This window comes from Leuciscus leuciscus (genome assembly GCF_965113295.1).
Source record: "Leuciscus leuciscus genome assembly, chromosome: 1".
Lineage (NCBI taxonomy): Eukaryota > Metazoa > Chordata > Actinopteri > Cypriniformes > Leuciscidae > Leuciscus > Leuciscus leuciscus.
Window position 1 is genome coordinate 76,838,318 of NC_138725.1, and position 25,119 is coordinate 76,863,436.

The following is a 25,119-nucleotide window of genomic DNA, read 5'->3' on the forward strand; positions in this document are numbered from 1 at the left end:
GCGGGTCTTATCTAAAATTTGGAAAGATCCTCCGCTATACCTTTAATAGAGTATTAGGAGACTGGTATGGTTAAGGTTAGATAAACATTAATGGACACTAGAACACAACAACATGTACTTGCAAAGTTGCTTATAGTCAGTAGAAAATGTTTGGAGGAGCGTCACAATAAAGAGTTTGCAGATATTAAGCAGACTGTCGTCTAATACTCTAATGACTGATAGTTGCAAAGTTACTTATAGTCAACAGAATGTTCAAAAGGGACCATCAAAATAAAGTGTTACCGAAAGTCTTTCTTTAATCAAATAATATATTACAATTTAAATCCCAAATGGGAAAAAGATTGCTTTTTGTGAGGACTGAGCCGAAGCCACACCCTCACGAGAGGCGCGCGCGTCCTACGTGTCCTTGGAAACTCCGCGCGCCTCTCGCGCGCAACACGGGTTCAGACCTGAAGCACCGCGCGCGCGTGGAGGAGTGAAAGAGTGATGGAGGCTGAGGTTCGAGATCACCATGAATGACAAATACCACAAGGCAGCTCGAGATGGGTACCTCGACCTGCTGAAGGAAGCGACGCGCAAGGACCTGAACGCGCCGGACGAGGATGGCATGACGCCCACGCTATGGGCCGCGTACCACGGCAACCTCGACGCGCTGCGGATGATCGTCGCGAGAGGGTAAGACTGCGCGTCACGGCCCGCGTTTACACTCACATTGATGAACTGGGTTAGTCCGTAACTTCAGCTGAAGTCTTTAACCCGCATGTTTGCGTGTCAGGAACCGGCATTACAGTCATAATATCATCAGCACAACCTAATGCAGGTGTCACGGCTGATTCTTCACCGCGCTTGATGATTTTATTGGGTTAATCGAGTGTGCAGTTCTCAATCTCCAATCTACTTCCTTAAATCTGTACTGTACTCGTGATGTTTATGGGGGTTTTATGTAATATTTCAGTTTGCAGAGGCCATTACTGAGGTCAGATTAACAGGACACCATAAATGGTTAAGTTTATTCACAGTACAACGTTATATTAATATACCAGGTTCATTAGTTCACAGTAATAAGCATGAACTAATAATGAACTGCACGTATACAGCATTTATTAATGTTAATTTCAACATTTACTAATACTTTATTAAAATCTTGTTAACATTAGTTAATGCACTGTGAACAAACAATGAACAGCTGTATTTTTTATTAACTAACGTTAAAAAAGATTAATAAATACTGTAATAATAAATGTATTGCTTATGGTCATGATGTTAGTATTAACTAATGTTAACTAATGACCCTTATTGTACAGTGTTACCAGTTACCCCAAAACGTACTTCTGGTGACATATAAACTAACTGGTTTTATTCAAGTCAAAAACATCATGTAAAACTGAATCTCAACACTCACTACATTTGATTACATCAACTAAAGCCATTTTAAAGAGTCAGATACTGTAGAATAAAAAAATCAACTGCACTTTATAATACATGAAAACCAATTAAGCATGAAAACCAAATATTTATAGACACAACTACAGGCTATTTTTGGTTTTGTTCTGGTATTTGTTGGTATTTCATGTTTTATAGTTCCTGTTGTTCTAACTATCTGTTTTTGTACTGTTTTTTTTTTTCATTTTTTTTTCTTCTTCATGTTTTTAAGGGCCTGTAGTTCTAGACATCTATTTTGGTACTGGTAATTGTTTGCCGTTTTTTTTCCATGCTTTTGAGTTCCTGTAGTTCTAGTGATCTGTTTTTGTAATGGTGTTTCTTTAGCCATTTTTTAACCATCAATGGTTTTGAGTTCCTGTAGTTCTAGTGATCTGCCTTTGTAATGTTTTTTTCCCCTGTTTTTGCGTTCCTGTGGTTCTAGTGATCTGTACTGGTACTAGTAGTTATTGCAGTTTTTTCTTCATAATTTTTAAGTTCCTGTAGCTCTAGTGATCGGTTTTTGTACTGGTATTTATTTATTTTTTCATGTTTTTGAGTTCCTGTAGCTCTAGTGATCGGTTTTTGTACCGGTTTTTGAGTTCCTGTAGCTCGACTGGGAGAGCATGCTGTTAGCAACACCAAGGTTATAGGTTCGATTCCCTGTTAAGGTATGGGCTGATTAAACATTTATACCTTGAATGCACCTTAAGACGGAAATACAGCCCTTGATACTTCTTTGTGGCCCTTATTTGTTTGCAGTGTCATTTGAGTTGTTTTATCACTAAGGATCCATTAACAATTCTACATGATTTGATCGAAGGCCGCTCTGTTTAATGCCGATAGAAGGCAGATAAAAGCGAAACACACAAAAGCTTTCATTAGAGCTGACCTGGTTTCCTATAGTGGCCCTTTATAAAAGCTCTTAATTGTCAGAAGTTCTCCCAGTCCTGAATGGATAATCGGATTCTTTGACCATTGAAAGCCACTGTGATCTCCTCATGAAGCAAAGCAAACATCATTTTCTGTATTAGTGCCAACTTATGCCCATGTACACATAGGGATTCAGTAATTAATCCTTTCATTTGGGTGTTTCTTGATTAAGTCAATGCACCGCATGGATCCCTGAAGCATGAATTCCCACGATAATGCCAAGAAAAAAGGTTTTCAAGAGGTTGTTAGTGCATTACAGTACATGAGAACAGAGTTTGTGACTCATAAAGATTCATGCTATTAGAAGTTGCCAAGAAAAGGGACCATAAAATGATGGTAAAAATAGTAATGCCAGTAAAAAATGGACATTTATGGGTGGTGGGGATCATATAGCAGTCATTTGTTAGGAGATAGCATATGATATTTTATATAATAGTCCTGTTCCAGTATGTTAAAATGTTCTGACAGTCATACATCTTATTATCTGACAGTATTAGTGGGATAAAAATGACAGTTCATAACTCACACAAGACATCTGCAGTACATGTCTGATTGTTTTGGATAAGGATCTATAAGGGTCTCTTATTTTACAGGGCAATACATGTATGTGATAAAATAAGTGTTTGAAGTATTGGCATGCAAAAAATCAAGGTCAAGCAGGTTAGCGGGTCATAATCCCAATTCTGGCTTGACCCAGTACAGCACACGGCTCCCTTTGCTAACCGTGAAAACCTTGCAGCTTTTCTCATCCATAATGCATCACTGCAAGGCTTCACCTGTCACCCATTAAATATGAATTAGGCTCAGCCAGCACTCGTTATAGAAAACAGAGGGATGCAGCTTAACTGTATTGTGAAATTTAGGGCTGGACATGCTTTTTAATTTCCCTATATTGCATTGATTCTTTTTAAAATAATATATTAAAAATGTATTTGTGTGCATCATTCGTATAATTTTTAAAAACTAAGTTAAAGAAGAAGAAATAAATCAAGTCAAACTCTAAAACCAGCATTTTTAAGTCGCCTAGTAGGGATTTTACTGGCCAAATGTAAAGCAAAGTAAAGTTTCAATCTGAGTTTAATTTCAAGCAATCCAATTATCATATCGTAATGCATCCCATTGTATTGAGTCATAATGCAAAGTGCATCAGATAGCGAGTACTTGTAACATACATACCGAGCTCTAATGGAAATGTGTGATCATATCTAACAGAGAACTTGATGCAAATGATCATTTTATAGAATTGTACTCTGTATGTGTTTGTAGATAACACTTCAATGAACCAGATTTGTGCTTAAAATGCACACTTTTCTGGAAGGAAAAGTGAAAAGTATGTCGTTTCTAGAGGTCAAATGATGGCATGCCGCGACATTAATTCAGAAATCAGCTTCTTTGTTGATCAGGTTATGCAGGAATTTAGTGTGACATCACCTGAGCAACTATCATTCCCCCTAGTAAGGAGACACCTGGTTAGTTACTCTTATTCAGGCAGGAGATCGTGTTACAGATCCAGTGCTCTGGGTCTCGGCATTAGCAGAGAAGTCTCCGGATTACTGGCTTATATAAGAAAACATACTAAGATTTGCTTTATGAGATTGTTTTGCGTTATATAACACACCTTGTTTGCTCTTTTATGACATTTGATGATTTTAGATATCAATTGTGCTGAGCTGGTTGTTTCGGTTTCATAGACCTATGCATTATTCACTGGCCTTCATGGATGACAAGCCAGTGCTGAAAACATAATCAAAAAATCATGGGATTGCCATTGTGGTCTCAGCTATTCTTGGGGGGATAAAACAAGTGATAATGACAGACGTATCCAATGTCACCTAACACATGAAAGTGTGAATTATGTTGCCATGTTATGTATTAAATATAACCAGGGTTTAAAATTAACACTCGCCAAATGCGGGTAAAAATCAACTGGGTTGATAACAGGTAACGCTGTCACATCACGAGCCAATTTGGCGTGTTACTTATTATGTTTAGGCCTACTCTATAAAATATAAAAAATGATGTCTGGTGTCTGAATAATATATGGTATATACTGTATATATTTTTTATTTAATTTTTTTGGCTAGTAGAAGTTCTGAATGGCCGATAACTTAAAAATTAAGTAGCCAAATTGGCCGGTGAGTGAAAAAGTTAATTTCAAACCCTGTATATAACTTATATCATAGGGTCAGGGTTCCCCAATCCTGTTCCTGGAGATCTCACTACCTGAAGACTTCAGATCCAACCCTGATCCAGCACACCTGTCTGTAATTATCAAGTGCTCCTGGAGATCTTAATTATCTGGTTCAGTTGTGTTTGATCAGGGTTGGAGCTGAACTTGGCAGGAAGGTAGATCTCCAGTAACAGGATTACTAGTTTCATAAAGGTCACCGTTAAATGCCACACCTGATATGGATCTCTATCCCGGCTCTACTTTCAGGGGGAACCCAGACAAGTGTGACATATGGGGGAACACGCCACTCCACCTGGCCGCCTCCAATGGCCATCTCAACTGCCTGTCCTTCCTGGTGTCGTTTGGTGCCAATGTGTGGTGCCTGGACAACGATTACCACACGCCTTTGGACATGGCCGCCACCAAGAACCACATGGATAGTGTGCGCTATCTGGACTCCATCGCTGCCAAGCAGACGGCGCTCAACCCCAAGCTCGTGAGCAAACTGAAGGACCGGGCTTTCCGTGACGCTGAACGGCGCATCAAGGAGTGTGTTAAACTGCAGCAGAAACACCGGCGGCGTATGGAGCGTAAGTTTCAGAGAGAGACAACCGAAGCTTCGGTTTCGGACGCCATGAGCTTCTCCAGCTACGCCAGCAGCACCTTGAGTCGCAAGTTACACCACTTCAGCACTGCCACTAATGTGCCATACTCCCAGGTCAGAAACTCTCAGATTGCTCTTCGATGGTTATTGATGTTAGTTACAAGCCACAGTCACTGAGGCAGATTTTTACCCTTTTGCCAACTTTGTCGCTCTAGGCTATCGATTTTCAATACTCCAAGTCCCCCTGTGGTGAAAAATTAAGTTTTTAATGTTCTTTATATGTCCATGTGGTGTTTTTAATGTGCGTTAAGACAAACCATGTGTAAATTCATCAGTCAATATCATTGCTGAGCATTTTCTCCTTAAAACTGCCGTGAACCAAAGACAGTCTCAAAAACACGGTTTGGAGGCGGGGCTCATTTGCATATTCATAGAACCGCGTTTACTAAATAAGGCAAGGGTGTAGAGTTACATTCAATCTATTTTAAAACATATAGATTTTTATTTACAGGGAAAAACGTTTAAATATGTCATTTTGGTGATCAAAGATAAGTTTTAAGGGATAACAGGGGGACTTTAAATATTTGATGTTAGTTACAAGCCACAGTCACTGAAGCAGATTTTTAACCCTTTTGCCAACTTTGTCGCTCTAGGCTACTCTCCACGCCACAGCCAGGGGCAAAACTAAAATCCAGAGGAAGCTTGAGAAGAAGAAGCAGCAAGGTGACGGGACATTCAAGATTTACGAAGATGGCCGGAAGAGTGTCCGCTCTTTGTCCGGCCTACAGCTAGGCAACGACGTCATGTTTCTGAAGCAGGGCACGTACGTCAACCCTAAGGACCGGTCTCGTCGCAACATACGTGACATGTTCCCCAACGACAACGACGATGCCGTCTCGCGTGCCATCAGTGAACCCGACCTGCATGGTCAAGATGTGGACTACTCAGAGATCAGCACCGACTCGGGCCACGACTCGCTCTTTAACCGTCCCGGTTTGGGCACAATGGTTTTCCGGCGAAACTACGTGAGCGGTGGACTTTTTGGCATCGGTAGAAGAGATGAAGGCAGTCTTGCAGGCAGCGATCGGGTCGATAATGTGCGCCTGCGTAGTCGAATGCATCGCGTGCCCAGTTTAGATGACGATAGCATCGGTAGCGCCCATAGCCTTCAAGAGAGGAACGTGCAAGAGCTGCCTTGGGACGAGGTTGAGCTGGGACTGGATGACGATGACGAGCCGGAAACAAGCCCACTGGAAGTGTTCCTAGCCACTCAAAACATGAACGAGTTCATTCCCGTCTTCAAAAGAGAAAAGATCGACCTGGATGCCCTGCTGCTGTGCTCCGATGCCGACCTCAAGAGCATTCACATCCCGTTGGGACCCCGAAAGAAGATCATAGACGCATGCCAGCGCCGACTGGAGGCCATCGAGGAGCCAGGTTGCATAGAAGACACTGAGTTGTGAAGTTCTTCCATTATAGTCTTGTTTTTACCTCAATGAATGTTTAAAGTTGAAGAATTGGTAAGAGTTTACAGAACCATTGTACACTTTTTTTTTTTCTTTGAAGATGGGAAAAGTTACTTTGTCAACATTTGGCCAATGAAACAATGCAGCAGAGATGCTAAAGAGACAGAAGCCTAAACTAAGGGTACGTTTACACGACAACGATACGCTTCTTACGAGTTTTCTGTGTACAGACGACACTATTGTCAAAACACGATCCCCATTCACACGGATCTGCGAAAACCATCTAAAAACGCTGTATTCTGCTGCCAGGCCAGTAGATGGCGATGAAACACTATAGACTGGACACGTAATACGCATGTGCACGACGTCATCGCCTTCAGAGATTTGCGTTTTTGTTGTTTACACGGAGACCGTTTACAAAAACTTGCACTCTGAAACCCGTTTTCAAAAGTTTGCGTTTTCAGACGCCATTGTCGTGAAAACGAACAGCCAAAACGCATAACAAGTTTTACGTTTTTAGTTGATAACGGTGTCGTGTAAACAGCTCCTAAGAGTGTCCAATCCTGCTCCTGGACAGTCACCGTCCTGCAGAGTTTAGCGCCAATGTAACCGGTCTTACTCGACCCAATTCAAGCGGGATTCGAACCGGCGTCTCTGGACACGCTAACAAGGACGCTAAAAACCAGTCGCTAGTGGGCCTTTTAAGACCAGGTGGTGGTGAGGTTTACATGCACAGCTCTTACTAGCTTGCTTCTGTTACACCAAAAGTCAAGTCACCTTCATTTATACATTGCTTTTAACCATATAGATTGTTTCAAAGCAGCTTTACACTGATAATAGGATATTAAAGTAACAGAGATTGGTTTTGGCTCAGAGTTATTGTTCAGCTAAAGTTAGTTTTTGGTTGATTCACTTCCGTTGCAAAGATCATTAGTTATTAACTTAGCTAACACAACACCGTTTTAACTGGATACACCTGAAAACACCTGCTCGGAAGTTTCTAGTGATCCCAACTGATTTTTAGCTCGTTCAGGAATGTTTAATTAGGGAAATGGAGCAGGATTGAACACCCTTGGCCTAAATCAACTCAAAATCAGGCAGAAATAAAAAAACAACCTGTGGTATGAAGAAAGAGTCTCTTGTAATAATGCAATAAAACTTTTACAGCAAAGGTTTATAGTGGACCGATGTTGAAATAGCTGAAAGACTAGGCTATATTACCTCTGTAACTGACACAAACAGCGCAATATGCATAAAAATGGTAATTAAGTTCAAATGTAATGGTTATCACGTGTCATGTGGCAAATGTAGAGAGCGAAAATGAGGTCACATCTCATTACACGCACTCGTAGTCTTATAATATTTCTGCCCCCATGGGGCATATTTCCTCAGTGCCTGCACATTTCTATGCAAAATGTCATTTACGACATAACTTTGTGTATATAATTTGACAAATGTTTCATAGTTCTTTGTTAAGACAAGCGAAGATCAGTTCACGGTGGTAATTGTAGCTTTGCTAGTCTTTTTATTGACACACAGGGAGATTTGAATACATGGATTAATACAACCTTGATGTCAGTGTTGCTGTTGTGGGGATTGTATGTAGGATAAAAGCGTTTGTCTATACACCCTCACATTATGTTACACATAATGTTTACATGTATCTGGCCATAACATGTTTTTTTGAAACACGAGTAATTGGATGAGTTGTGTGTGATGCATGGTTGAGTTGGCTTACACAGAGAGCCCTTTGTTGATCCTGCAGCTTTAACTTGCAGAACTCATTACCACGAGTCGTTTCGCTTATCAACAACCGCAGTTTCTTTTGATGAACTGTGAACTTTTTTTTGGATATTGTCAGTAAACAGGTTCACGCACAGGTCTGCAAGTACAGCAGGTTCTTTAACGTCCGTCTGTGATTGAATTATTACATGATGTCTTCCTTTTAATATTTATAATAGCCATGTTTTATAACGCATACATTAACTTTATTTATTGCTGGTATGTAACTATTAAACAAATTCATAAACTTGCGATATTTTTTTTTGTGTGAAGTGTGGTTTTGTTTGTCTGATCGTTTGTTGAATAATGTGTTAACGTTTAAAAATGGAGAATAGTCATTTTGTTAAGTATTAATGAACTTTATCTATTGTTTCATTCTACAGTATCCCGAACGAAAAGGCTGTAAATGTCATGACTGTAAAAACTAACAAATTTGTTATGAGCAATAACCTCAATGATCCCTATAGGATATATAATTATGCTAAATTTACAGTGTATAATATATATATATATAGACGTCACCAATCACTCCTAATAAGAGCTAAACGGTATTATTTTACTTTAGAAAACCATCTTTGTACTGGTGATTTAAAGTGATTTTCAATCACTGAACATTTTGTATCTGTATGTCTTACTTATGTAACAATTTGACCAGATTTAGATCATCAGCTCGTTAGAAGAGAGCTTCATTAACTGAACTGAGCATGTCAGATAAAGACAAACGTGCAGTGGTTCTCCGGATGTGGGCCGATACTACGTTTCTGTCTAGGTATCTTTATTTTTAAGAGTGAATAATAGTATTTGTCATAAGCGGAGTCAGTCTTGCATTAAAAGTTGTCACCTCAAAACCGGAGGTTTAACCTGATATTAATGACTTGTTTGCACAGACTGGCTTCTGATGAGGAGAGTTTCCTTTGATATTGGAAAGGTAAATGTTGTGGCAACAAACTTCACATGGAATTATTGTATATAAACACTGGCAATTGCACATATCATTATTTATTTATTTATTTATTCATTCAAATGCAGGTTCGAGTTAAACCCGGAATTTAACCCGGATTTAAAAGAGTAATATAACACAATATTATAGCCAAAAATATCAGATAACCATGGTTTTATTTAATTTTTTAATCACGAGAAATACCATTGTGTGGGATGAAAGTACAGAAAATTTTGCATGTGTGAATTTTCCATTTACCACAAGCACAAAGGGAAACATAAATATTCTAAAATGAAATTAATATTGCATTTATTACATTTAAAACACAATATTTAATTTTAAATACATTTATGTTATGCTAAGTACACTACAAATACATTTATATATTTATGTACCTAATATAAATACCCTGCAATTGTACTGTTGGTACACTAAATTGTTATACTTAAAGTTGGAACAACTAATTTTGTGCTTAATGCACTTTAGTTATCCAGAAATAGTGTTGAAGTTCAACTAAAGATAAACATAAGTATATTTGATTGTGTTAAAGTGGAACTATTGCAAGTTACATTAGGTACACATAATATTAATAAAGGTGCATTGTGCATTATAGAAGTACTCTAAATAAGGTTTAATTATATTTATATTTATGTCTCAAGCGACATGTCAGTAAATATGTTAATGGACATACTTTGTATGAAATAAATGTATATAAAGTACATTTTGATATTCGTTTTTTTTTTCACTAGGGTACATATTCATTTAGTTATTGATTCAATTCTGCAGATTTAAACATCAGTGATTGTTAAAAAGCCTTATTTATTTATCTTTAAGAAATTGTCACATTCAGGTTATTTGACTTGAGGTTATTGCAAGTACACTTTAGGTACACTTTAAATATATTGCATTTAAAGACTGAGATCATACTATCCTTTCTAATAGTGATGTTAAACATTTTAAGGGTTGATATTAAGAAATGTGCATTGTGCAATAAAGAAGTACTCCAAATAAAGTTTAATTATAATATTTATATCAGTAAGTCTCAAGCGATATTAATGGATTTGTAGTATACTTAGTGTGAAATAAATGTATTTAAAATTAATTTTGGTATATTTTTTTTTATACTAGGGTACATTTTCATTTAGTTACTGATTCAACTCTGCAGATTTAAACATTAGTGATCTTTAAGAAATCGTCACATTCAGGTTATTTTGTCAACACATCCACAATCAGATAAGCTGAAGCCACACCATTCATGCATTAAAATCAGTTTCATCATAAACAGGATTGACGAAATGCACTCCAGAGTGGGTCAGGGTCACTGAGTTCACCATCTCTGTCCCATACAGCCCCGGTACTTCTGGCATCATCGTCGGCTTGTCGAACATTGGGTTGTCGTAGCCCCGGTCCAACGGGCCACCAAGCTCCCCGACGTCGCCATTGTTCCTCCATTTACTGAAAGAGGGGATGCTAGGCATTTTGGGCATCGTAACAAAGCCACGCCGATAGAGGAGAACAACGCCTGCGAGTAAACCCAGTGCGATCAGGGATCCCAGAACGGCTCCGACCACCACTCCCGCATTGTTTCCCGCCATTTCACTGCTACTCGCTCCCGATGATGCCTGGAAATCTGCACTGGTGATGCCGATGTTCGATCCGTGGTCGTGCACATCCTTCACTATCTCACGAGCGAGACTCTCAGCCAGATTCCCGGCATCTTGACCCGTTTCCCGATCCAGAAGCAGCACCTGTATCTCCTGGGTGGATCCGAAAGGAATCAACTCTAGCAGCCTTTGCTCCTTTGAAACTTTCGACATGGCCATCTGTATACTTTTGTATTTAGGCAGGCTGAGAAAGAGATGCAGGAGCCGATTACGATACGACTCAAAGTTGAAGTTCGAAGAGAAGCGAAGGTCCACGACGGCGCCGCAAACGTCACAACAATGTCCGACTGGATGCAGGGGTTTCTTGCACTCCAATGGATCGCATTTCACGTTCGCGCAGATCTCGTTGCGATTCTTAGAGTTGTCGCAGATGCATCCCGTTATATCTGCACAACTTGATCCGCTAACGCTAACGGGTGAAGAACCGTGGAACTGGAGCCGGCCGAAATCAGAGGGTAAGTACTGGGAAAACTCAGAGCTGCTGGTGAACTTCTTCCCAAGAACAGACACGCTTTTCACCGGCACATCATGATCGCATGAGACGTCCACACGGAAAGAGGAGGCCTCTCGAAACACGACGTCGTCAAACTGGCATGGGACGCTCTCCTCGTGGACGGAAAACTGATATGTTCCTCCGTGCAGGTCGTCGATAGAAGTCGCGGCTAACCACAGTGACGGGTCGAACCATTTCAGAGACTCAGGGTCTTTAAACTGTGCCGTGACTCCGGATCCACATCCGGGATCTCCTCCTTCTCTCACGGAAAACCCAGAGCCAGACGCCAGGATCAGCTGTCCATCCACCGGCAAACTCATCCCAGTGAGAGTGTGAGACGTTTCCACGTACACCGATACTTTCCTCTGAGCTAGAAACACCACTTGGTCATTCCCGCAGGGAACAGAGCCTTTATCCCAGTTGGTTGCGTTCTCAAAATTGGTGTCTGGGATCCATTGCTTGTAGAGAGCATCGGCAAATGGATTTAAAATGCAAAGGAAAAGCAGGACGTTGTGTCGAAGAGCCATCATGAGAGGAATGAGAAACACACAGAACGACCTTTGGTCAGACGCTAACGGTGCGACCGTCACATGAGAGTCCAAGCTGTAACTTGGTGAAAAATTCACAAGAGCTATTTTGTCAGTAAAACATCTACTACGATGACGACAAAGGCACACATTGGGATGACTGTGGAATATTTAATAGGCCAACTGTTGGACCTCTATTGCGTACTTCTAGCAGGAAAACATGACGTAGGAAAGGAGAGAAAATGCTTTGTTACCTTACCTCTCCCTCTCTCTCTCTCTCTCATTTCTTCTTAAATGATGCCATGTCGCCAGACTGCGCCATGCTACTTCAGTACTGAATGACGCTGTGAGCCATTTCCACCATTTTGCTAACTTCGCCAGATTAGCCACTGAATTAGACTAGTCCCATCACTACTACAACCACCAAAGACACGACAGCCAATTCCATGCCAGAAAACCCAAACATGCAAAATGATTGACAGGCAAATTGTGTTTCTGATTGGCTGAAAAGTGCAGGATACTTCAGAGATGAAGTGTTTCTTCAAGCCATTTGATAAAACACAAAGCACCTTGCAGGATAAGCGTATTCATTTACTATGATTAGTTCTCCAAGTTACAACTGCTTGATTACTTGTATCTTAGCAAAATGTGAACTATGTTATCACCCAGCTCTAGAGAAACATATAAAACATGACAATATTAAAATAATATGAACTTTAACATCATGATTTTCTGTAAAGCTGCTTTAAAACAATGTGAAAAGGACAATACAAATGAAGTGGACTTGACTAAAATAAGGGAATGTTGACTTTAAACAACGTACCAAGATAAGCAAAACTCTTTTCACCTTGGACTTTGTTGACCTTCTACTTTAGTTTCAGAACAGCTTATAAGCTTTATTGTTTATGTATTAGTTAAAATAGAAACCCTTATGTTTGTGCAGGACCGGTGCTGAAACTGCATGAATGAAGACGGCGTTGTCACGTGATGTATGGTGTTTTTCTAACCGCCGTTAGTCAGATAATCGGCCAATCACAATCGTTCATTATTTTTTTTACATTTCTACGGTAGATTTCCTTTTTTAAATGAGATGTAACAATCTTTTTTATGTTTTAAAAGTTTAAAACGTCGTGAGATTTGCCCTTTGACTCAATTTGAGGAATCATTATTGAGCCACCAAGCGCCCCCTAAAGGAAGTACATTAAAGCTCAAATGAAATATCAGTAACTTTTGCTTCTCATAGAGTGTGTGTGTGTGTGTGGACGCGTGTGTTTACATACACGTAACCAGGAAGTAAGACTACCTTCGCCAACATGATCAGACAGGTGAGTTGTCACTTATATTCCCTTTAAAGAAATACTTTATTAAAGAGCCCTCAATGCTTAAATATTATCGTATGCATACTTTTGGATGTACTGTCAAGTTTAAGTGCAGATTTCTGCATGACTTTTGGATGAAGGATAACTAAATAACCGTTGCACTAATATAACTACAAAAAAACTTATTCAGAGACACTTTAAAATATATATCTTTTAGCACTATATATTTTAAAAGATGTAGTGGTAAAAACTGAACTGGGATCGTTTGTTTTGAAGGACTCTCTGGGTGAAGTGCCATTATTTCATGAGGATGAAACTGCATTTATGGAGAAGAAATCAAATATCAAGTGAGTTTTTAGGTTTTGGGAAAACAAATGGACTTGAGAAACTGATATTAAGTGACATTTAAAACTGTGATTATTTAGGTCTCATAGAGCAGTTTTCCCATAAAGAATGAATGATAAAGAATAATATGTTGTTGTTGTCAGACACCCTCTGGCGTGTTTCTTTCACCTCTTCTTCCGCACGAGTGCAGTCCTGGTCTACCTCTTTTGTGAGTTTCTCAGCCGAAGTTTTATTGCCAACATGGTTACCATCATTTTACTTCTGTCATGTGACTTCTGGACAGTAAAGGTGAGCATATGGAATCAACACGAAAATCTTACGTTTACTTTATTAACCCTCTGGTGCTCTTCCGACATTTATTTTTTATTTCTATGAAATTAAAGTACTATTCTAGTTCGATAATGTTATTTTATTATATATTTTAAATTTTTAGGTGATTTTTATAGTACTAAATTATATTTACGCTGTATTTATAATCCATTTATTCACTTTTTGAGCATTAACCTGAAAATTGAACTTCTAATTTAAACTGTGGTAAATCTAGAATATCTTTAGAGCAACAGACTTAAGTTTGATCTCTTTTCGAAGACGACACTCGGCAGATAAGGGAAAGTTTAAAAAAAAAGTTACAGAATTTTACGTTTGTTGTTATGAAAAATGTGAAATTTTTTATATAAAATATATATTTTCAAGAACATGTTTTACTTTAAAACTGTGAGAAAATCAAAGCCATAAGTCTAAACAAGTTGTTCAAAATTTGCGCTTGATATCTAAAAAAAAAGAGCTTTCAGTCAGATTTTGTTTGGCTGCAGTACCAAAAGTTTCCACTAGATGCAATTAATTTCCAATGCGCTCGTTTTTGACCGCGAGGAGCACAATGTGACTCTTTTTTCAGGACCATTTAACCTGTTCGAATCATGTCCATGATTTTGTGTGTGTGTGTTCACATAGCAAGTGCCAAAACCTTTACCAAGTTTCGTACCATTCCGATGAAGAAGAAAAACAAATGTTAAAAAAAATTTAAGCGCACCATGGTCTTCCTGGTCTTATTATGCATGTTGTTCCAAATTTAAAAAGTGCTAGTCTTCTTTAATCTTTCATTAAAATGACTTGCTCTGTCTTTGAATCAATTTTTGCTGACATCATCATGTCGGAATGGGCGGAGACAATTAGCCTGTCAAAATAAAAGTCCCCGTGAAATGCACCAGTTTATAGAAGAAAAACGGGTTGTGATGAGACTTCAAGAATGTATAATAAACCTGTTCTTTTCTATGTGTGTGTGTGTGTGTGTGTTGTTTTTATTTGAGAACGTGACGGGACGGCTGTTGGTGGGCTTGAGATGGTGGAATCAGGTTGATGAAGACGGTCGCAGTCAATGGATGTTTGAATCCAGATCAGTGAGTCTCGCCACTTTACAATACTGCAGGAAATTAAGCATTTTTGCAACTCTGGAAGGGCAACCATATAATAAAAATCAAGTTTATGATCGTCACTAACAATTCTGAGGTAATGTACAACTTTAATATATAGCTATCGCCGCGCGATCAAAGTTTAATGGTCATGTTTTGTCACTGTTAGTGAACGCACAACACCTTATTTTATAGAGAGGAATTTCCACTTTTATGTCACAGTGTTCAAATATTAAAAGAACAATCAATTCATAGGAAAAGTTAATTCTGAACTCTCTTTGTTCTATGAAGCACTAAAGGAAACTTGTTAATGGCGTTCAGGACGGACCAAACAGAGTAAAACAACACCATTAAAGTCTTCTGGAGTCACATGAGAGTTTAAACAGTTTAAATACATATTTACTGTGAACAATAAAACATTATTCTCCAATCTGCACATTCGAACATGCTGATCATGCATACATTTATGGAGTTATTTTGTCCTGTTTTTGGGAGCTTGTCATTGTGAACCATCGTTTTATGGAGGAAAAAAAAAAGAAGCTGTGCAAAGATTCTTTAAAAAAACAATAATTTGGTAACACTTTATTTCGATTTGATTAGACTTTCTACTGACTATAAGTAACTTCACAACTACATGTCAACTTATTCTACTTACCCCAACAGTCTATTATCTACTAATGCTCTAGTGAGAGTTAGTCGACATGTGGTTGCAAAGTTACGTCTAGTTTGAAACGTATAAGGGAGAATAAATACTGAGAGAATTGAACTATTCCTTTAATTCCTGTTTTTATGTTTTTTCTCACAGGAAACCAGTAAAAAGGTGGTCTCAAGCTCCGATTCCCGCATTTTCTGGTTCGGTCTGATCGTGTGTCCGGTGTTCTGGGGTTTCTTTGTGTTCAGCTCGCTTTTGTCCTTCAATATAAAGTGGTTGGTGAGTTTTTTTAATTCTTTTTTAATAAATACATCAGTTTTAACTGTGAAAACCCTCTGTGAGCTGTAACCTTCCTGACACGTGTTTGTGTGTGTGTGTGTGTGTGTGTGTGTGTGTGTGTGTGTGTGTGTGTGTGTGTGTGTGTGTGTGTGTGTGTGTGTGTGTGTGTGTGTGTGTGTGTGTGTGAGCAGGCGGTTGTGATAATGGGAGTCGTGTTGCAGTGGGCTAACCTTTACGGATATGTGCGATGTAAAGTCGGCGGTGGAACTAAACTGAGGAACATGGCAACGAACTACTTGGGCTTTAAGCTCTTCAAAAAGGTAAAGAGAAATACTATCGCATATATAACGCATTCATAAACACTTCTTAACCGTGCTTTATCCTCTTACAGGTATTAAACCAGCCGGAGGGACCCTGACGTGATGTGGCTGAACCAATGTTATTGACTAGCGAGAATTTGGTTGTTTCTCAATCTAATTATTGTCATTTCTTATGGTAAATTATTATTTCTTCATGTTTCCACTGAAAAGATTTTCTTTTTTGCTTAAATGGTCAAACTGGGTTGTGTTAGCCTAACAGTATGTGACTGTTTGTTGGATAATAATTGTATATATTAAAATTAAATATATAATTTCAGATAATACTGGAGAATAATTCTGATCAAAAAGCGTCATGAAGTCTTCTTCAGTTTGTGGTGTCTCTTCAGTTGGTCTCCAGGTGTCTCTCTTGTATCAAAAAAGCTGTATTTTTCTATAATCAATATTTGAGGAAATATATATTAAGATCTCAAGCACTAAAAGTGAGAATAAAACTGTGTTTAAAATGATACCGTCCACAGAATAGGGAGATTTGACACGTAGTAAAGCACCTTAACATTCACAATCATTTTCATTATGAATCATCATAAATATGTTCACTTACATTACAAATCATTTTAATAACTTTGGATGATTAGTCACTGCTAGGATTGTTTGTTCCTGCTGAGTTTTGCTCTCATAAGGTTGTGACTGATCAATTTTTGAAACGCTTTTAGGTCATGTGACTGTTTTTTGAGTTGTTATAAGCCTCACAGTAGTTTGCCTGATTTAATTGTGTCCATAAACTGAGTTATGACATCTGTGCACAGTAAAATATGACTCCTCGAATGACAAATTTTGTTCGATAGCTGCAATATAACAATCAGAAGTGGGTCAGATCGTACACGTGGTTTTATGAATTCAGAGAATATATGAACAAACAGCCATTATGTGTAGCCACTTAAAAGAGGTTTTATACTATAGTTACTAATCAATCAAAAGTCAAAGGCTTTTTAAGCTGGGAAGTTTACTTTGAGAGTTCAGGCCACTATCCTGGTCTTGTGAACCGAGTGAAACTGGCTTATTGTAGACTTTGTGATTTCTACTAATCAAACTGACCTATTCTGTCACATCAATGAATATAATGAATTATGCAATGCTAATAGACACCAACGCAAGCTAATTTAACGTAGACGCTCGGTCTAGCTCAGCCAATATGTATTTATGAGCCTGAAACATAAGCAGAATGAATTGTTTATGAAGCCGTTGCTTTATTTTAACGCATTTGGTAGATAGTTGTTTGTGTTAAAAAGACATACATTTTTGCTGATCCTCACTATTTTTACCAAAGCGAAAACAACAAAAAAGAGCATCTGTGGTGAAAATCAAGTTTTTAATGTTGTTTATGTGTCAATGTGGTGTTTTTAATATGCTTTAAGACAAACTCATGTGTACCATTGCTGAGTGTTTTCTCCTTAAAACTGCAGTGAACCAAAGACAGTCTCAAACACACGCTTTGAAATCGCTGGTGTTTCTGACGTCACAAACTACCTTGTAACCAATCAGATCAACGTGTGATCGTCAACTAGTGGATCTCTGAGCTGAGTGAGTGAGTGGAGGCGGGGCTCATTTGCATATTCATAGAATCGCGCATACTAAATGAGGCAAGGGTGTCGAGTTACGTTCAAGATATTTGTCGTTTTGGTGATCAAAGATGAGTTTTAAGGGATACAATTATTGACTACAGGGGGACTTGAAAGGTTTAAGTCATGAAGTATAGGCCAAGTGTTGACATTGCTGGTTCTCTGCCCTAAAGCATTTCGGCTTTCTCGTAATCTCTATAGTCCAGTCATTTTATGAAAAAAGGTTGAACAAATTGCAACAGAAGCAAACTCAACTGATTTTGTATCCTCAATATGTCCTGAGTAAGGAAAACAAAGTCCAAGAAGAATCCCATTAGGGGAAAGTTTCGAAAGAGACCCAAATATACCCTATTCATACGCCTATTCCTTCTTTTTATCACGTGAATAGGGTAAAACGTTTAACCTTTAGATATCACCATGAAAATAACTGAGTTGATTACTTACATCAAGACAAACCAAAAATGTATTACAAGTTTTTATTTTTATTGTTTGTTAACATGGACAAACGGTGCATAATTTGTGCTAATTTGCATAAATACCACAACAGATCTAAACATTGGGTCTAGCCAGGTGAAAATGTCTTGTTGAATCTTGTTGACATATAACAGTAAAATACTTAATGTTAAGGTCTGAATGGGACCCATTTAGGCTACCCATGAGCATTAATACATAGAGGCAGGAAGAAGTAGAAACCAGCCTTTATTAATTATTATTGCAGAGATGGGGTTTGGGGCTGGGTCTGTGGGACTGTTTCTGGGGATTCACTTTTTATTTTGCCTACCTTTTGTCTTCTGCATTCTCCTTACCATTGTCTCCTGTTCTTCCCTCAGACTCGTCCCCTAGAAACAGTCCAACAGACCCAGCCCCAAACCCTATCTCTTAAACATTAATAAAGTCTGGTTTCTAAAGTACTTCTTCCTGCCTCTATGTATTAATGTTCATAGAGACTTGAAAGGTTTAAGTCATGAAGTATAGGCTATAGGCCAAGTGTTGACATGCTGGTTCTCTGCCCTAAGCATTTCGGCTTTCTATTAATCTCTATTCCAGTGAACCAGAACCTTCATTGTCCCCGTGTATTGTTTGTCTCATGTGAGCACACCAAACACGTACACAATGACGTTTTCTAGACATAAACCAGTATTGACAATATCATAACCGAGACCAAAAATAAATACATAAATTGTAACAATGTTTGCTATTTTAGATGACTAAAACATGAACTAAGAATATTAAGCAAAAAATATCTTAAAGTTCCTAAAAGTTTTGAGTCTCCTTTGCCGTGTATTTTGGACAAAAATGTGTGTATGTCCAAGAGCAAGATCTCAATACTGTACATTTTAAAAGATATGTCTTCTAAACTATATTCTTAATCTTTTAGGCATAATAGAAGACTTCAAAGCTGTCAAACATGAAGTAAATCTTAAGTTTGGACTTCAAGAGGTCGATGTTTTAAGAATTTCTGTAACACATTTGACTTAAGCAGCTGTTACATAAAAACATTCAGAACTGAAGGATTGGCTCTCTTTTAATTAATTAATTAATTGCAAATTAAATTGGGAACCACAACGATTTTCAACATTACTTCAATAATTATATATTTATTCCCTGATATATACATTGTCTCTCAACTGATTAAATGTATTACTCTAAATTTGTGTCCATTTATATCCATTTATATATAAATATATTGAAAATGAGCAAATATCAACTATACTTATATAAATTTCTTTCCACAATTTCTAGGGATGCACCGATTTCGGCCGATACCGATAATTCTTTATATTTGAAAGCCGATAATCGGTATATTGGCCGATAAATCTAAATCCAAATGTATATATAAGTTTTGAGAGCCTGATTACAAAAAAAACTTAAGTCTCACCATTAAAATCTATGTCCCAAACACACAATTATAATAATGTTCTCATTATAATTTTATGTAGCCGATATGACAGACCGTATTTTCCTTTTTCAAAGTGATTCCAATCATATTTCAAGCAACTCAACGATGAACAGTGCACATCTGAAGAGTCTCAGCTGAAGGAAATAATACATTATTTATCAGCTTTAATATATCGGCCAAATTGTCTTATCGGGGCCGATAACGATAACATTAAAAATGAACATATATCGATACTGAAATGGCGGCCGATATATTGTGCATTCCTATTAATTTCCTCAAATCTCAGTTTAGATGTAGAAAGTGAGAGACATATTCTCACTTGAGTTCTGATTGGCTCACTAATGCGCTGCACGTAAAGCCATCTTCCTCCATCATCATCATCATCATCACCACACTCGACGCCAGAAGATAATCAAGTGTTTGTTGGTATCAACAGCGTCTGCTATCATGGTATCAACACTGCTGTCTTATCCCATTACAACAGCACTTTAATCACCTTGCGCTCCAGTGCATTCAACGATAACAATTGCCTTTTATCTATTATAGCTGATGTCTATCTGTCATATCTGTTCAAATAAGATTATATCTATATAGTGAGATAATTCAATGAAAAACTGATTAAATAGTTACGGGATATACACCAATTAAGCACCGATTTTTGGGACCCTCCTACCCAAATGTGGAAAATCTAGACTTTGAACTGGTTTTTCACAGACTCAACAGGTTGATAACACATCAGTGATGATTATTGGACCAGTTTTCCGACTGTTATCTTGATCATCAGGTGTTTAACCTCAGACCCTTTTGAGTTTTCACGCCCATATGATCCAGTCGTGTGAAAGAGTCCATTTTATATATGTGCACAAAGCAACTTCGCTCAATAAAAGCAAACCTGCAAACGCAAAGATATAACAATCTCCACCAATCAGTTTTACACCATACTTGGGGAACGTTTACGAGACACCGTTTTCCACAAAAAGCAGAAAACTTGTTGTGCGTTTTAGCCGTGCATTTACACGACGATGCCATTTCGGGGAGCCAGAAAACACAAACTTTTGAGAACGGGTTTCAGAGTGCACGTTTTCAGAAATTACACCGTTATCGTCTCAGTGCGTAAACTACAAAAACGTGAATTTGTGAAAACAGTGACTTCATGCGCATGTGTATTACATGAATGAAATCATTATTATTATTATTTTTAATAATGATTACTGTATATTGGTTATGTTGTGTGTGTTATACAAGTGCATGCCGTGGAAAACAATTTCCCCATGTGGACAATAAAGGTAATGTTTCCTGTAGTTCAAACAGTAGAGTCAAAGTCAACGTCATCAATTTAATTAAATTACGTGTTCAGTTGGAGCTCCCTGTTGTAAAGAAACACTATGTTTCTAGTCTATGTTTCCTATAGACTATGTTTACTTAAAATAAACTAGTCTGGACCAGCTAATCGAGCTGTTCAGGGTTACTTTTCGGATTCGGCCTAACTCTCCAGGAGCTGGGATGGAGATCCCTGCTTTACATCACACACATTACATCATCACATTACATAAGTGACATATGTACATACATTACATATAAGTGGCATCTCCAATTACTGGGCCTGACATGAATAAAACAGCGTTTTTAGTCGTTTTCACGGATTCGTGTGAACGCACTGTAAAAAAATTCCATAAAGTTTACGGCAAAAAAAACATTTTTTAATGTAAAGAAAATATGTAAAAGAAATTGTATTTTATTCGATTTTTTTTTTTGAGTTGTTTACAGTCTGTTTAGACTCTGACCTTGAAATTTTTTTAATTTTTTTTTTTTTTTTATCGTATTTTATGTAAATGTAATGTAAAAAAAACATGAAAAAAAACATTTTCAGAGTGTGTTTTTCAGAGATGTTAAGACTCTGACCTTGAAAAATGTTTTTTTTTTTTTTTTATGTACAAATGTTATGTAAAAATACATTTCATGTATAAAACATAGCAACAGTTTAGGTTTTTTTAGACTTAACTAAACAAACAAACAAACAAACATATCACTATCTGATATAAAGTTAATTTACCCACCTGTTGAAGTACTAATAACTCTTTTGTACCAAAGTAATACACGGACAATCACAGTGGTGATGAGAGTCACATGATGAATCAAAGCTCATCATAAACAATCAATGACGCTTCACAGTGTCATGTGATCACACATGACATTTTTAAAATGCAATAAACATTAATTTAACAAGATTAATGTACTGTAACATAAAACCCTAATGTACGTAAATTATTAGAAAAAACTATGAGGAAACATAGTTATTTTAACAAAAATAAATGTGAAGTGTCGCGCAGAGAATTGTGGGAATGTCAACTCACGTTGTTTTCACTGTAAAATATACAATGACTTGTTCTTTTTTCACTTCCAAAAACTGTAAATTTAATGGTATTTTACTGTAAAATACTTTAAATGTACGGTTAGCTCTATTCACCGTGTATAGTACAGAAACTTTCTGTCAACCAATTAACAGTTTTTCACTGTAGCATTTTTACAGTCTTTTACTGTTAAAATAACAATCATTTTGCATCGTTGTCTTGTAAAACGTACCCTAAATCACAGGCTTTACTCCATAACTGTTGTGTGTGTGTGTGTGTGTGTTGTTAGCATCAAATAAAAGTTTGAGGATAGTACGGGTTATGTAGGGATGACGACCCCAATAATGTTCAACACTGTTCTTTACTTGCATTGGAAAGCAATTGGCAATGGCAATTTTGATCAAATAGCACCATTAAATACAACCCAGTTTGACCAATGTGCTTTTTACAATAAAATAACAAAAACACACAAAAAGCACAATAATAAAAAAAATTAAAACAATGAATGAACCAATAAAATGGATGGGTAATCCATACCAATAAGTTTTCAATCAAACTCATTCTTAACTTCGCCGACCAAGCAACCAACCAACAACAAATTTTCTTCGAAAGCATTGAAAAGTACTGATTGGGTCATTAATATTAATCAGCTGCTCGGAGAGCATTCTCTCATCCAATGATGTAATGGCATTAATAGTAACGCATCTTAATTTTAACAAACATTAAAACACTAATTTATAATTTTAGCTGTAAGCAGGCTTAAGTTATCAGAGACAGGAATCAAATAAATTAAAACGTACTTACTTAACTTAACTCTTCCGTGTGCCGACAAGTGTCAAATCCACGCCCAGACAGAGGAAAGGCCTTCTTATAGGTGAGTCTCAGACTTCCTAAGCCACCTTTGACCCCTCAGGTCAGTCGAAATTCTTAGAAAACCAGCGTTAAATCCGCACTGCAATCTCTGAACGTCTCTTCGGCAAACACAGACATTCCCAGAAGTGATCTCATTGAGTAGCTCCCTTTACTCTTTTACAACACAGGTTGTTTATATGACCCTCAATACACACTCCGAGTCCATTTTTCTTCACTCTATAATAGACGACTCTCATTTTTTTGCAAAAGAATTACTAGCTTGCGTCATAAAGGCAATAACCCTTAAAATGAGTCATGCACGCTTTCTTTTATCAACGGACCCACAGATCCACTTTTAATCCCACAGTCTGAACTGGTTTAACGACTTTACATTTTTGCAATTGTACAATTGTTGCATCATGATATTTACCTCTTCATTGACAGTTTGCGCACTATTTTATTCATATTAAACATTTAGAAAGGAAAATCAACTTATTTGATTGATTTAGCATGCGATTGTATTAAACGGACTAACTAAATGACTGAGTTTATGAACACTAGAGGAGGATGGACAGATGAGTTGCTCACTTGTGGCTTTCAGATGTTGATTTTCTGCTTTGAATCTGCAAATATACAGATGACAAATGACTTGGTTTGAGAGGTAATCACTCAATTAGACTCTAAAATCATCCAGCCATCCCTTATGAAAAAAAATATAGTTCCCTATATATAAACAATCAATGTATTAAATGGTTTAACAGTATATTTGAAAATATACAGAATAATACATTGCGTTAATATATTACTAATATATCACAATGTATGTACGTTTATATTCAGTATATATATAGATGCATATGTGATCAGATATGGCACTGCATGTGTAATATATTGCATATATATGCATTATAAACACACACATACACTGTAAAAAGTGATCAGTTCACTTACTTAATTTTTTTTTAAACCCGTGGCCTTAAAATGATTAAGTAACTAAGCTTAATGCTTCATTGAAAAAAAAAAAAAGTTATGTGAACTTGACAATTCCACATTACTTATTTTTTTCGATTAAGCATCACGTTTATTTATTTAATAATTTTAAGGCAATGGGTTTACAAATATTTTTTAAGTTAAGTCAAGATCACTTTTTACAGAGAAATATATAATGTGACAAATCTCTTATATTTTTAGAATTATTTACATTATAAATATTTCATATTTTCAAGCTTGCTAACAAAAGCACAATTATACCTGCATGTACTAAAATATTTAGCCAGGAGACTTTCACTGTGTTGAAGCGTGCCCAACCATAATTATATCTTAGTGATTTATTGCCAATCGTCAGCCGAACCACTGTCATTATGAACATTATAACCCCAAAAACTCACACACACCAGAAAAACTTTAAATTTCCAAAATAATAGAGTATTAAACACTAACAGATCTCCCCCTATATTAATATTGAGCAAAACACATCAAATAACTCTTAATTTTAACTTTAACAGTCAGAAGCAAAGCATGCTGGGAACTAGAAATCTGTTGTAACTCATTCCGTGAATGTGTGTGTGTATATATGTGTGTGTGAACATACATTCACATTTATATGAGAACATGTATGTGCAATATATGTACACAAAAAAAGGATACAATTTGTGAATATTACATGTAATGCTATTTATGTGTTAATTTATAAATATTTTATAATGTATTAATATATAGCCATACATGGGCAATGCATGCAGTATATTGAAAAATATTAGGTCTAGTTTCCCCATATATGGAAATATATTATGTAATATATATTATATTTTGCAGTATAATGTTACATAAGGGATCACGGGCTAGTCTGCACACTTATCACAGGTGTATGTTGTTTAGTGAAGCCTTCCTGTGGCTCAAACAGTAGAGCTTTGGCACTTGAAATGTCAAGGTCACGGGTTTGATTGTCAAGGTTGTGGGTTTGATTCCCAAGGAAAGCAAGAACCGATAAGAATGTAAATGTGTTCCTTGAAATGCAATGTAAGTCGCTTTGGATAAATGCATAAATGTTATTGGAAATTCAATCCAATTTTCTG

At 37.2% G+C, this 25,119-nt stretch overlaps 4 protein-coding genes across 4 annotated transcripts in view; 2 read left to right on the plus strand and 2 right to left on the minus strand.

Annotated features, from left to right (window-relative positions):
- otop2 (otopetrin 2) overlaps positions 1 to 23,044 on the minus strand; it is a 33,074-nt gene extending 10,030 nt beyond the window's left edge. Inside the window, exon 1 of the mRNA XM_082185614.1 lies at positions 22,997 to 23,044. The gene's annotated coding sequence lies outside the window, so the exon portion shown is untranslated. The remainder of the gene's footprint in view (positions 1 to 22,996) is intronic.
- ush1ga (Usher syndrome 1Ga (autosomal recessive)) lies at positions 393 to 9,230 on the plus strand. The gene is made up of 3 exons (XM_082186036.1): positions 393 to 675; positions 4,790 to 5,240; positions 5,780 to 9,230. Exons 1-3 carry the CDS (start codon positions 512 to 514, stop codon positions 6,587 to 6,589), a joined length of 1,425 nt encoding a protein of 474 aa, XP_082042162.1. The 5' UTR covers positions 393 to 511; the 3' UTR covers positions 6,590 to 9,230.
- amn (amnion associated transmembrane protein) lies at positions 9,472 to 12,059 on the minus strand. Its single transcript, XM_082186035.1, has one exon. The coding sequence runs from the start codon at positions 11,999 to 12,001 to the stop codon at positions 10,568 to 10,570; it is 1,434 nt and encodes a 477-aa protein (XP_082042161.1). The 5' UTR covers positions 12,002 to 12,059; the 3' UTR covers positions 9,472 to 10,567.
- On the plus strand, positions 13,224 to 16,669 carry LOC309504296 (Golgi apparatus membrane protein TVP23 homolog B). Its single transcript, XM_082177340.1, has 7 exons — positions 13,224 to 13,323; positions 13,594 to 13,664; positions 13,806 to 13,950; positions 14,970 to 15,059; positions 15,877 to 16,002; positions 16,194 to 16,322; positions 16,394 to 16,669. The coding sequence occupies exons 1-7, from the start codon at positions 13,312 to 13,314 to the stop codon at positions 16,418 to 16,420; spliced, it is 600 nt and encodes a 199-aa protein (XP_082033466.1). The 5' UTR covers positions 13,224 to 13,311; the 3' UTR covers positions 16,421 to 16,669.
- Positions 23,045 to 25,119: the final 2,075 nt, after the last annotated feature.